At 42.6% G+C, this 13,154-nt stretch overlaps 3 protein-coding genes across 4 annotated transcripts; 2 read left to right on the forward strand and 1 right to left on the reverse strand.

Annotated features, from left to right (window-relative positions):
* The first annotated feature begins 208 nt into the window (after window positions 1-208).
* Window positions 209-1,559, forward strand: mettl23 (methyltransferase 23, arginine). Its single transcript, XM_080524518.1, has 5 exons — window positions 209-411; window positions 614-718; window positions 868-1,105; window positions 1,193-1,277; window positions 1,363-1,559. The coding sequence occupies exons 1-5, from the start codon at window positions 310-312 to the stop codon at window positions 1,526-1,528; spliced, it is 696 nt and encodes a 231-aa protein (XP_080380644.1). The 5' UTR covers window positions 209-309; the 3' UTR covers window positions 1,529-1,559.
* A 196-nt stretch (window positions 1,560-1,755) lies between these two features.
* Window positions 1,756-5,017, reverse strand: srsf2b (serine and arginine rich splicing factor 2b). Of its 2 annotated transcripts, XR_013937302.1 has the most exons (4): window positions 4,433-5,017; window positions 3,798-4,098; window positions 3,114-3,258; window positions 1,756-2,727 (listed from the first exon to the last, which is right to left on the reverse strand). XR_013937302.1 is itself a non-coding variant. In XM_080524520.1 (3 exons), exons 1-2 carry the CDS (start codon window positions 4,798-4,800, stop codon window positions 3,813-3,815), a joined length of 654 nt encoding a protein of 217 aa, XP_080380646.1. In that variant the 5' UTR covers window positions 4,801-5,017; the 3' UTR covers window positions 1,756-2,727; window positions 3,798-3,812. The 2 variants fall into 2 exon arrangements, 1 of the variants encoding a protein (XP_080380646.1); XM_080524520.1 differs by lacking the exon at window positions 3,114-3,258.
* Window positions 5,018-5,440: 423 nt separating this feature from the next.
* On the forward strand, window positions 5,441-12,669 carry mfsd11 (major facilitator superfamily domain containing 11). Its single transcript, XM_080524515.1, has 14 exons — window positions 5,441-5,536; window positions 5,748-5,914; window positions 6,027-6,082; window positions 6,550-6,657; window positions 6,835-6,914; window positions 7,041-7,137; window positions 7,273-7,331; window positions 7,566-7,725; window positions 9,589-9,629; window positions 9,738-9,803; window positions 9,947-10,069; window positions 10,222-10,396; window positions 10,603-10,738; window positions 10,954-12,669. The coding sequence occupies exons 2-14, from the start codon at window positions 5,819-5,821 to the stop codon at window positions 11,113-11,115; spliced, it is 1,359 nt and encodes a 452-aa protein (XP_080380641.1). The 5' UTR covers window positions 5,441-5,536; window positions 5,748-5,818; the 3' UTR covers window positions 11,116-12,669.
* Window positions 12,670-13,154: the final 485 nt, after the last annotated feature.

A 13,154-nucleotide genomic window follows, 5' to 3' on the forward strand; every position in this document is an offset into this window, starting at 1 on the left:
CTCTCACAACCCAACTTGACTCGCCTGGCTTAACGAACCCGCCCTAAAAATGCGAACAGAAAGCCGATTGGCCACAGGAAGCAGAGAGTGGAGTCTTATTGGATAACCTTGTAGAATACGCCTTCCCGCCAGACCCGTAAACAGATTTCATTGGCTCATTTCGCCGTGCAAAGAGAGCACACGCACGCAAGCATGGCGATTTCTTGAGAGGGAGAAAGAGAAACTGAATTTGGCAAAATAAGAAGAATTAAACAACACGACGTGAAGGCACAATACTGTGTTGTATCCTAAAGTAATTAGAAATAGGAAATGGACAAGAGTGAAACTGAGATTCCAATTGTAGTCAAGAAAGTATTCACATTCGAAGATAACAAGGACACATGGCAATCACTGACTGTCTCCATCCCTGAGGTTTTTTGCACTTCCTTCTATCACCGATTTCAGTTGCATTATTCAAGGCTTCTATATTCAGAGTTCTGCCCTCTGTGTGACCGTAATAACGTCAGACCTTATTAATTTATAGAACTATACAATGTGTGAATCAGTGGATGTTAGACAAACTCTAAAAATATCATTCTATTCTTCCACCTTGCATTGCTCCCTTATTTTGTAGGTCCTTGATCCACAATATGGGATGTATGTCTGGCCTTCTGCAGTGGTACTGGCACAATATGTGTGGACACAAAGGGAGAAGCTGCTTCACAAGACAATGCTGGAGGTATGACCACCACACCTCAGAGCACAACTTCACAAGCTTGCAGATCCAAGCATGCTTCACGAACATAACTCCACAGCTCACCCAGCTTATTTTGACTACCTCCAAGCATGATTTTTAATGATCTTGTGATGTGTAATGTTTTTTGACAGCTTGGGGCTGGAGTGAGTTTACCTGGTGTGGTGGCAGCAAAGTGTGGAGCACAGGTGATCTTGTCAGACACTGCAGAACTTCCACTCTGTATGAAGAACTGCCAGCGCACCTGTGCAGCAAACGAATTACCAGACGTCCTTGTAGTGGGGCTTACCTGGGGAGAAGTGTCCCCCGAACTGCTGCTACTTCCTCCGTTGGACATTATCTTGGGATCAGATGTTTTCTATGAGCCTGAGGGTGAGTTCATATCAATTTAAGTTAAGAGCATCACCATCTTGATTTGGAATGTCCTGATCTGACTTCTCAACTTGATATCTATTTCAGATTTTGAAAACGTCCTTGTGACTGTCTCCTTCCTCTTGAGGAAAACCCCTCTGGCTCAATTTTGGACAACTTATCAAGAGAGAAGGTAGGCTTTTTAAGTGAAATGATGCTCATCAATTGGCTCATTTAACAGATAAATTGAAATTGATCATCTATTTTCTTCGTTTTAGTGTTGACTGGTCCATAGAGGCATTGCTTCACAAATGGAACTTGAAGTTTGCTGCCATTCCACTGGAGACATTCCATGCCAATAAAGACAAACTAGCTGGGTCAACACTTCCTGGAAGCCACATAATACAAATGATGATAATAACTCTGAAGACAGGACTAATATAACTGATCTGATATTAAATAAAGGGATCTAGATTACCAGTGGTTACATATGTGAGACAGGACAGAAGTGTGGTTTATTAAAAGGATAGTGTTTCAGCTCAAGCTTTTTTTTTTTTACTGGAGTGACATTAATGTGCTGTGGCTTGTTAACTGTTTATGTACAAGTTGTAAACTACATTCATGTGAATATGTACAAAGATTGATACTTGAATAAAGCACTGACATATGCAGACCATTTAAGACAAAACACCAAATCTTTATTAGCATTCACATTGGACTAAATACATGAACGATAGGGACAGGGAAGGAATGCACAATCGGCAAGACAGAATGCATTGGTTCTGTTTGACAGAATTGACTAACGATAAGAAAACCATAACTGGGTGCTCCAAACAGAACATTAATATAAAAAAGGGGGGTGGGGAGGGAAAATATGCATGATTCTACAGAGTGAATTTGTTGCCGCCTTTTTACGTTGGCCACACCACTGCATGGTAGCCACAGGAGCATTCTGGAGAAAACTGGAAACAGCCAAGCACTCTGCACTGCAACACGCCACCTTAACAGCTAACCAGCAATACTCAACTGCTACACAACTGCGCCTAGTGCACAAAAAATACAAGAGAGAAGATTAGAATCACAATGAAATTAAAAAAGAAAAAATACAACCCTAGATAGCATGGTTTACAAGCATGTAAATTAATGCAGGGATTCTGTCATACATTTCCTGAAAGCAAAGCTTTGCATGCCTGCTTAAATTGAGGGGGACATTTTTGCAATGGACTTTCACTGAGACTATACATTACTAAAATGTTCTCTTCACAGAAAACAAATTTACCATCGAAAAGCTTTTCTTTTTCTTATCACAATTGATGTATAGATGAGTCACTTACTTTAGGTAAAGGCATCTGCTAAATGTCTAAAATGTAAATGTAATGTAAGCCAGCAAATGTGAACTGCCTGACTGACTTTAAGGAACTGGAACATGCAGAAAAATGAAGAGAATTGACATCCCAGCAGAATTGTTGAAACATTGATCAATAAAAGCCTATACTAGGCAAATTATAAAGAAAAGAAAAAAAGGACATCAAAAGCCTCCAGAACAAGATACAATAATAACCTTTTACATCAGAAATCATTGTATGGACGGCGTCCTCAGTCTGAAGTCTTTGACCTCAAGGGGCAGTTCGGTGGAGTCTCATCTGAAATGTGGAGAAAGACAATGTTATGAGAAACAATGGTCTGGAAAACTGAATACATCAGCAAATTGAGCCTTTATTCTTAATCTCTGGTAATGTAGTAATGGCTTGAGAACTTCCCCCAGAACCCCACCCACCAGGTAGACATGGAGACACGTCCAGGGAATATGTATGGTGCTACTTCAGCTGGCAGTGTAATACCAACTGTATGATGATGTGCACCATCAAGATAGGAAGCAACATCCTCAGTCACAGAATGGGGGTAAAAATGAGCGAAGAGTTGGACAAACCTTGGTTACCTTCAAAATTACAAGTCTTAGCCCCCAAAAGACCAAGAACATGACCTGGAGGACAATATAATGCTTCTGTCCAATGTCCTGCAGACGTACCTCAACACCAACACCCCAACACTGACTGCACGCGACCTGCTCCATAGCAACACCCAACAGCAGCAGGCGGCCCCAGGGCAGCTCACACACCCTTCTAACTGCTCATACTGCCTCAAACTCCTCTTTTGCAAACAGGATTCCGCAGCTTGGAGGAGAAAATTCCAGATTTGTTGATAAACATTTTGTTTACCGTAATGACCATTTTCAAAGGCTACATAGATGTATACTTCCTAAATAAGAGCGTAATTGCCGCTTACAATGACAGGACCAGGACACTGGGCACGACGGAGGAAAATTACAAGTGGAATCAACTATGTGACACTCCACGGGTCTCGTTGTAGGTTGATGTCATTTATTTTATATGCATCTCTGCCATGCCCAGTGTGATGGTACTCTTCAAAGCAATAATCTGAGGCATTGAAAGGACAGCATTACAGCAGCAAACATTTTAATGCATTTCCTGACTTTGCCTAATACAACACCCCCTCCCCCACAATACATCACCCTGGAAATAGGAAATAAAAGTTATTGTAGTAAAAATATTAAGGGCTGGTGTAGTTAAAAAACAAACAAAATAAAACCACCCTAGATACCCCCTTTATATTCCCCATGTAATTCACTTCATGCAACTTCACCTCACTTATTACAAAAGCATCCTCCCCAGTCCCCTTGCCTTGTACCTACCATTTTGTCACTGATCTATGGGGATTGGGCTCCATTTTCTCCCGGTGACTTGTGTTGGCTCTTGGATCTTGACCGCGACGCTCTGCTGGTGGATTGAGGAGTGCGGCTCCTGGAGCGAGACTTGGACTTATCCTTGGACCTGGAGCGGGACCTGGACGGTGACTTGGTCTTGCTTCTCTGGGGTGTGCGGGACTTTGAGCGGGAGTAGGAACGAGATCTTGATCTGCTGTAGCGGCGGGAGCGGCTGCGGGAGCGGGATCGGCTTCTGCTTCGGGACCGGCTACGTCTCCGGCGCCTTGGGCTGGAGGAAAAAATACAGTACATTAAAATTGGCCGAATTATCATTGCCCGTCCAAAACAGTTGCATACGCACGGTCACACACGAATCCCCCGCCTTTAAAACCGAAACTAGGTCAATGAACCGTGTAAAATGGTGGATTTTGGTGGGTACTTCATAGCGATAATGGATCATTATCCATTATCACAATCTACGGTCAGTTATCCTATAAACAATTAGCTAACGTTGTAAATAAAAATGGGCTAATGTTGTAAATAAAAACTCGAGGCCGAGCTAGAGCAACTACCTAACCATGTGCTCGGCTCTTACCTCCTAATCCGTCGGCCATAACCCTTACCTCCGGGGAGCTCCACGCCGTCCACCGCCATCCCGGCCACCACCGTCCCGACCACCACCACCTCCACCGTGGTGAGAGTCTGGAGGCCGTCCGTAGCGGGCCATCTGGACCCGGAGTTCGCGCCCGTCCAGCACTGCGCCGTCCATGGCGTCCATCGCATCCTCGGCGTCCCGCTTATCGTGGAATCGCACAAAGGCGAACCCCCTGCTCTCCTTCGTGTAACGATCCCGGGGGATGTACACATCACCTACCCTACCATACTTTTCAAAAACACGGCGGAGGGTCTCAGGTGAGGTTCGGTACGTCAGGTTGTCCACTTTCAGAGAAGTCATGCCCTCGACGTCGGGCGGAGGCCTGCCGTAACTCATCCTGATAGCTAATGTTAGCTATGTGGCTAACAAGTGTTTTAGCTATCACAATGGAAAATATTGGTTTAAAATTGCCGCACTAAATATCTTATCTTATAATGTATCGTGTTACCTTAAATAAATGTTATTTAACCAAATCTAATCGAGAAGGATGCCGCCTATTTAAAGACAATAACATTTACTCGCTGCCGTCTGCTGCTGCTCCTCGTTCTGTAGTCCGTCGTCGTGGAATGAGGCCAATGGCCGACGCTGCGTATTTATGTGGTGGAGAAAACTACAACAAAACATAATGTTACACATTTTTTGCCTCATATTTTAATAAAGAAACCCGTTGCTCTATTGTATTTTAATACTTGTGATGAAAAATAAAGGAAAATACTACTAATTTAATAAAATGTGTAAAATTGAACCGGAAGAGACACGAAAAAGAAAGAGAACTCAATTTCCCAGGGGACTTTGCTGTGTCTGTCAGCTGAATGGCTCACATGACACACATTGCCACTTTCGGTCACACCACCGGCAGTCAAAATACATAACTATCATTTTTACACTAGACGGAAAAACAGTTGCAGTTTAGCACATAGCACACGACTAGCAACGGTTATTGTGGGGTTTTCTAAAAAACATATATATTAATCGCATTATAGTAGATCAGCTATCTTCTCAAAAGGTTTATTGTTGTTATCTTACACAAACAAGGGACTCGCCAGATTGTAGCTCCTGCACCCGACAGTTGGTAAGTTGTTTTCTCTGTAAAGCATACAAGGAAAAAGTAACGATCACATACTTAGACATCTGATGTATCCGACAGGGTCGGTGATTTGATCGTCTGGACAGTAGCTCTCATTCACCAATGACAGATGTGTTAGAGTCAATGCATAATATCAGAACAATATCATCCTCCTTCTACAACATCTTATTACACATGTTTGTGTTTCATTTTTCAGATGAGCTGTGGTCAGAGGTGTTTGCATTGACCCATTTCAGCAAGTAGTTTGACCGACTGACAGTTGCAAACATGGGTCCAGAGGGAAAGAGTCTCCTGAACATCATAATCCTGGGTTTAGGATTTATGTTCATGTTCACTGCTTTTCAAACAACCGGCAACATAGAGGTATGGTTGAACTAACATTTAATACCAACAAGTCAAAAACCTGGCCCCCTCGGAAAGACTATTGTTATATATTGTTATTATATTGATTATTGGTACTTTCCTATGTTTTCAGCAAACGGTTATCAAGAGTTTCAACAGCACTGAATTCCATGGGAGTGGATATACAAGGTAATTTAAATAGATTAGACATGTTGGCTGCTCTCAAACATGGTCTTCTAAGGAAGGACTGGAGCCTAATGTAATCTCCTTCTCTCAAATACATTTCCCGGATAATTAAATCAAGCCAGTTTAGGTAACAAAGTTTACTTTCAACTCTCTACATACCAGTGTGCTGAGGTATTACGCAAATAACATGCATATGACTGGGGTTGTCGTGTGTCTACCTTGTTTTTGAGTGGGGTTGGCCTTTATGGACAACATGGGGTGTTTAGTGAAACTATCTTATCTATCTTATTACCCCAAGTAAACATCACTTCTGCCTGTAACCGTGTGATTGAAGATAACAACCTTCATACAACAGGCATATCATAAAATAAACTGACACCATGGCACATTGAATTACTCATTGAATCATTTCACATTCAATCCGAATAATTCAATCTCTAATTAGGCTATCCTTTTCTTGTTTCTTGTAGCATGTCCATTATCTATGGAGTTTTTTCTGCATCCAACCTGATAGCTCCCTCAGTGGTGGCTGTCATAGGATCCCAGCTGTCCATGTTTATTAGTGGACTATTGTACAGGTGAGCTTCATTGACTGCATAGCAGTTCCATGTCTACAGTAAATAGATCTTTAGGTGTTATTACACCAATACCCCCCTCCCCCCACACACACACACACAATGTTGGTTTGTGTCAGCTTTATGTCAGTGTTATTGTTGTTAATGCTACTAATGCCATTCATTATTCCTGGTCCCTAGTGGATACATTGCCATGTTCATCCACCCCTACACCTGGAGCTTCTATACAGCCTCTGTCGTGGTTGGAATAGCCGCTGCAGGTAAGATGACTGATGACTATTATGCCATTGCTGCCTCCTGAGAAATTATTACTGGTTCCCCATCTAATTGTCCTTCTGTCTCTCTCTGTGTGTCTATTTGTTCCTTTCTTCATCCCTGTGGCCTAGTGTTGTGGACAGCTCAGGGGAACTTGCTCACCATCAACTCCACCGATGCCACCATTGGCAGAAACAGTGGCATATTCTGGGCCCTGCTGCAGTTCAGGTAATGTTCTCCTTATCAGCATATTTGTATTGATTTGCAGGGCATTTTAGCTTAGTGTGGCAGTATTGTATTGAATCCATGGGGTTGCATTGCAGAACGGTGACTTATACAGTACATCTGTATTCCTTTTTGCAGCTTATTCTTTGGAAACCTGTATATTTACATTGCTTGGCGTGGACACGATCACATATCAGGTATTTTACTAGCTTTTAACCCTTAACCCTCTAAATGTCTTTTGAAAGCATTGTGCAGAGTCTATTCGTATCATTTAGTCCTCCCTTAGTTGATTGTGTCCCTTTTCCAATGACACAACGAGGAAATCACATTTTGGTATTCGTTGCTGACTAATACTGGTGTGTGTGTGTGTGTGTGTGTGTGTGTGTGCGTGCGTGTGTGTGTGTGTGTGTGTGTGCATGTGTGCGTGTCAGACAAGGACCGTCAGACGGTGTTCATGGTGCTCACGGTCATCAGTCTGGTCGGCAGCTTCCTGTTCTTCCTCCTTCAGAAGCCGGAGTCTGAGGCCCCGCCCCCGGAGGAATCTGACTCACCGCCGCATTCAGACTCCACAGACAGCCTCCCTGTGGTTGTGTGAGTACACCATATACATTCAGACTCCACAGACGGCCTCCCCGTGGTGTATACAGCTGAACTGAGCTGAGCCGAGCTGAGCTGCACTGGCCTGTCCTGGTTACACATCCACCATAGTTTCTGAAACAGTGCTGGAAAGGAAGAAATCCCAGCCAGCAGAGTATGGTTTGGGTCAGCCCTGTAGTGTGTAAAGCTCCAAAGTCTAACTTCAGCGAAACAGCACAAAAAAGGTTGATACTGCCATATAGAATGTGTTATACTGTATAATGTTACACTGAGCTACACCGTGTAGGTGGAAAACATTTAGTCATTACTATAGTATTACTATACTGTTGTGACTATCAGTCAGACTGTCTGGGCAGAATTAACACACTTAACGACCTCAGCCTCTTCTACAATGAAAACCAGTTTCTCTACACATTGGCTTTCAACAGACACATTTAAATGATCACAAAGACCTGATTGCTCTCAGGGCTGGGCCTTTGTGTTTCCCCAGGCCAAACACTCAAAAGACAGATCAGGTCATTTCGTAACCTTTGTGTCTCCAAGAGAAAGTGGGGGTCAACTCCCCCATAATCTCATCACAGCTAGCATCAGGTGAACCCCCTCCTCATTACAGATGTAGACAGGAAATCCCTGTGATTGGCTTGTAAAGTCCAATTTATACTTCTGCGTAAAATCTACGGCGTAGCCTACGCCGTAGGCTCACGCGCACCTCTCAAAAAATGTAACTACGCGGCATACCTACGCAGACCGTAAGAACTGTGATTGGTCCGCTTGGTAGCACATGATTCCGACATGATTCTGACTCTCTCGTAGGCCGAAATGCGGAAGCCATGACAGAAATGTCATTTACTTTTTCTGTAATTACTTATTAATAAATATTTGAATACTTATTATCTTAGTTTAATGTAATTTCAATGCATTATAGACATTTTCTTGTACATATGTCTTCTTTCATTCTTATACATACAGTACATGTACATAAAAAGCTAGGCTCTGTGCCTTGAACTTGGAAGGCTGAAACTCTTCTCCTTTTGCAAAAGACAATTAAAACTCTTTTCTATGCATTTGAAGAAACCGGGCTACCGTCATCTGTTTTGTATTTAGACTACTTGAATAATTCCATTACAACCTGCATCAAATACTCTATAGATACGAATACAGGTTGTATGCTTGCTTGTAAATGTGATTGTATATTGTAAGATATACTCCTCCATAGTCCTGAGTAATGTTCTAATCCTGTTTCAGTCAAGTCACGTATGTTGGTTTAAGATTGTTGAATAAAGAATGAATAATTGGTAGAATGTACTGGTAATACATTAGGTTTGGTGTAATTGGATGGCTCCGCTCTGTATAGCTCCCCCGCCTGAAGTTTAACAACATAAAATACAATCATGTAAGACAGGGAGCCCATACCTTATCAACCCACCCCGTAGGTAGGTCAATACAGAGGGTGGAGGCTGGGGCTGCTGGGTGGGACGACCAACAAGTGATACTCTCATAGCCAGTGGCTTTACACTGTTTAACCATGGTGGAGCGTTGTTTAACTCGGCTCTTTCAAACCTTGTCCCTGAACCCGTTATGTGTTTTGCATACGTGAGAATCAGATGCTGATTTTTAAAGCGTGCTGATATTTAAAGCGTGCTGATATTTAAAGCGTGCTGATTTAAAGTGTGCTGATATTTAAAGCGTGCTGATATTTAAAGCATGCTGATTTTTAAAGTGTGCTGATTTAAAGTGTGCTGATGTTTAAGAAGTACGCCGTTCGACTTCAAAATGTCCTGCCTGAACTTACGTGCACTTCATTTCTGGTATTCCTGGGCTGGCTATGAGTATCCATGTTTTTTTTGTTCCTTACAGAGCTCCTCCAAGTCGTCGCGCCCAAGCTCTAGCTGCTTTCAGTAAGTCATTGATCTATACTGACTCTGCTGAACTGGAGCCGCATTAAAACACATCAGCACCGTAGATAAACCAACCGACTCATTCACACTACCTGTCCTCTCCTACAGAGAAAGCATTGGAGCTGTCAGTCACCAAAGAGATGCTACTGCTGAGTATCTGCATAGCATACACAGGTGGGCATTACTCAGAAAGGTACAGTACTACCCAAGACATCTACTGGTGTATTTGCGGTATGGGGATCTTGTTTGGGTGAATGAATGTTAGAATAGATAGTACAAATGATTTGATTGAACTCTTGTTTCTTCTTTATTACCAGGCCTGGAGCTGACATTTTACAGTGGGGTGTATGGGACGTGTATTGGAGCCATGAACCAATTCGAAGATGCCAAAAGCCTAATTGGCCTGTCGGGTATTTTCATTGGCATTGGAGAGATCTTAGGTAAGTCTGTTGTACCCTTTGATTCTGTTGTTTGGCTTCTGCTGCAGTTTAATGTCACATGAGCACCCAGGAAGTGGTGGTGTTAAAGGGAAATGAATACATTGTGGTTGATATGGAACGCCTTTGTTCGTGCTGTAACTCTGTGTGTCCAGGAGGGGGCGTGTTTGGAATGCTGAACATGGGCAACCGGTTTGGGAGGAACCCAGTGGTGCTGCTGGGGCTCATCACTCACTTACTGGCCTTCTACCTCATCTTCCTCAACATCGCCAGTGACGCGCCCATCGCTCCAGAGGTGGGAACAGACCTACAGGGCTACATCACTCCCAGGTACAGAGCACTCCGTAGAGAGACGGACCGTGAACCACGAGGAAGATTAATCTGTGCGCTTTGTATTATTAGTATTATAATTATTAGTATTATCATTATTATTGGATTATTTTAGTGGAGCTGTCGTGCGGTTTGGCATGTCTACTCTGAGGTTAAGATCACTGACTATAGGTCCTAACTGACTGCTCTGCTTTGTCGTGTGTCAGTGTCCCGGTGGCGCTGCTGTGCAGCTTTCTGCTGGGCCTCGGGGACAGCTGCTTTAACACCCAACTGCTGAGCATTGTGGGATTCATGTTCCGTGAGGACAGCGCCCCGGCCTTCGCTGTCTTCAAGTTTGTTCAGGTGAGTTGTTATCTGGAAGTAAACATGACAAATGCATATTGTGTATAACTATCTGAATGCCCCATGACACATTACACTTTTGGATTGCTAATTATGCCAAACTCAGAAGCGGTTTAGGCTTCTTAGTTCCTACCTACCCTCTGTGGTGTTGTTGGGTGTTTATACATTGTATACGTGGTATAGTGTTATAACATAGTGCCCTTCTCTTCCAACAGTCCATCACGGCAGCCGTGGCTTTCTCCTACAGCAACGTACTCCTCCTGCACTGGCAGCTCCTCATCATGGTGCTGGTGGGCTTCCTGGGGACTCTGACCTTCTTCGTGGCCGAGTGGCTGGTGGTTGCCCGCAGGCTGGACACGGACTACAGCAGCATATGACCTCCAGGGGGACGAGGGGGCCAAAGTGAGTGGAACTATTCACAGCTGGACGACGGGTCGTCGGGGGAAGATTCATTGTGACACACACACACACACACACCTCTCCTCATCATCCCAGCTATCCGTTGAACCCCCGAGCCTTCAACTGACAGCTTCTCTGGCCCACCTCTTTCCCGACAAACGCAGAGACTGTAGTATTGCAGATTCTTTGCAGGGTCATCTGATCTGCAACTCTTTTAGATGTTTTGCCTTTAAGTGCAAGAGACACTTTCTTTTAAAAACTGTCAAGTTTTGTTTACTTGGAGCAAATCGATTGCACAGGATGAGCCTTTATTGTCACATTTAATTGCAGCCACTGTGTGCTTCTGTTTTTGTTATCCTTTAGATGTTCAGCCGGTATCAAGGTTCAGTCATTGAAAAGTAATAAAATGTAAAATATTGTATTGCCAAGAGACTGTTGTATCCCAACCAAAGTTGCCAGTCTCAGCAAGAATTTGACCCATATTCTACAGGACAGGAAAACATAATACAGCCGACTCCTCATGAGTGCAAACTGTTGATGTGTAGTACAGAACACTAGTCCCAATTCAGATACATTTGTTTTACTGACATCAGATATCTTAAGTGCATGTGTTTAGGAAAGTTCCAAGCCATTGCATTTATCAGGAGTCAACCTTATTTAAAAGGGAACATTTGTCAAGAAACATAGCCTTATGCAACTTATGTAACATTTTTTATGAGTGAAAGGCATACAAACAATGCTGGAACAATGCTGTAAATGTGTTTTGGGTTCATATTGTCATTACACTTATAGTAGTATTCCATAGTTTGTCTAAGAGTCAAATGGCCGTTGATAACTACCATGGAGAATGACCTGGGCCCCTGCATAACGTACCTGATGAGAATTTACATTTGCATTTTACATTTTTGGCATTTAGCAGACGCCTTTATCCAAAACGACTTACTTAGTCAAATGTATTTGTTGTAAGTGAATCATCTATCCACCAGTCATAGCAGGTTGTCTTATGGGAACATATTTATAGTACTTCAATGGCCATTACATGATATGCATTAGGAGCAGCAAACAGAGATAAATTATTTTAAAAGAAGGATTGTAACTATGGTTGCATTGAAAAACTGAACACGAGAGGCAAACGTTTCATTAAGATCACTTGGACATTGAAGTAATGACAAGGATATCATTTCTCATACTTTTTTGTGATACGATTCTTTTGATTGAGGCTGCAAAGTCTCCCACATGCTGTATACACATTCTTATTTGTTTGCCAAAATATGTATAATTCATGAACCACGTGTGATAATCGATTGCTGAATGTGGAGACATTTTGCTGCATGGGACATGTAGAACTGGTTGAGTAAATTGCAAGAGGGTCCAGAGCTATTGAATAAGACGCAATCAAAGGGATGTTGAGGGAATAAATAGATACAACTTGTTATGCATTATGAAACTGATTTTATACTTGAATGTATTCAGATGAAATAGCACTAGGCTTTTCATGCTTGTTTGTGTTTTTTTATTATCATTAAATGATTATTTTGGGCCTATATGGACACTTGCTCCTTTTTTGTATGCCTAGAGAGAAAACCTAATGATATTTTGGTTTTGCAATACTTGCATCTCGTGTCATCCCGTCTTAATGAGTATTTGATGCCTGCCTCCATAGCCTGCCTCTGCCTTGATGCTTAGCAACCGGAGACGCTGTGAGTCACAATATGCGATTTCGTAATGGACGGAGACCTCCTCCAATCATAACAGAGAACTGAAGGTCCTGTCATTGTTACGTCCAATAAGGTTCCACGGTAGGCGTGGGAGAGAAGCACCAAACTTTAAACACTAAAGGAAGGTTACTGGTGGCACTGCAATTACACAAACAAGAGATTGAGTAGACACGAATAGGTTTTTAAACAGTATTTTTAGAGATGTTTTTTTATTGACGGACAAGCTCTTTTACTTCGGGGCTGAGGAAGTCAAGCAAGAGAAAACATAGTTTTGCCTTAAAATCGTTCATCTTTCTTTT

The sequence above is a fragment of the Nansenia antarctica genome (assembly GCF_963989245.1).
Source record: "Nansenia antarctica genome assembly, chromosome: 2".
Classification (NCBI taxonomy): Eukaryota; Metazoa; Chordata; class Actinopteri; order Argentiniformes; family Microstomatidae; genus Nansenia; species Nansenia antarctica.

Bases quoted from the DNA above. Each gene is read 5' to 3' on its own strand.
- mettl23 (XM_080524518.1), top strand. From the start codon at position 310: ATGGACAAGAGTGAAACTGAGATTCCAATTGTAGTCAAGAAAGTATTC. The intron at 1,106-1,192 runs GTGAGTTCATAT...TATCTATTTCAG, and splicing joins TGTTTTCTATGAGCCTGAGG to ATTTTGAAAACGTCCTTGTG. The intron at 1,278-1,362 runs GTAGGCTTTTTA...TCTTCGTTTTAG, and splicing joins ACAACTTATCAAGAGAGAAG to TGTTGACTGGTCCATAGAGG.
- srsf2b (XM_080524520.1), bottom strand. From the start codon at position 4,800: ATGAGTTACGGCAGGCCTCCGCCCGACGTCGAGGGCATGACTTCTCTG. The intron at 4,099-4,432 runs GTAAGGGTTATG...TTTTTCCTCCAG, and splicing joins CGGCGTGGAGCTCCCCGGAG to CCCAAGGCGCCGGAGACGTA.
- mfsd11 (XM_080524515.1), top strand. From the start codon at position 5,819: ATGGGTCCAGAGGGAAAGAGTCTCCTGAACATCATAATCCTGGGTTTA. The intron at 7,138-7,272 runs GTAATGTTCTCC...TCCTTTTTGCAG, and splicing joins TGGGCCCTGCTGCAGTTCAG to CTTATTCTTTGGAAACCTGT. The intron at 7,726-9,588 runs GTGAGTACACCA...TGTTCCTTACAG, and splicing joins GACAGCCTCCCTGTGGTTGT to AGCTCCTCCAAGTCGTCGCG.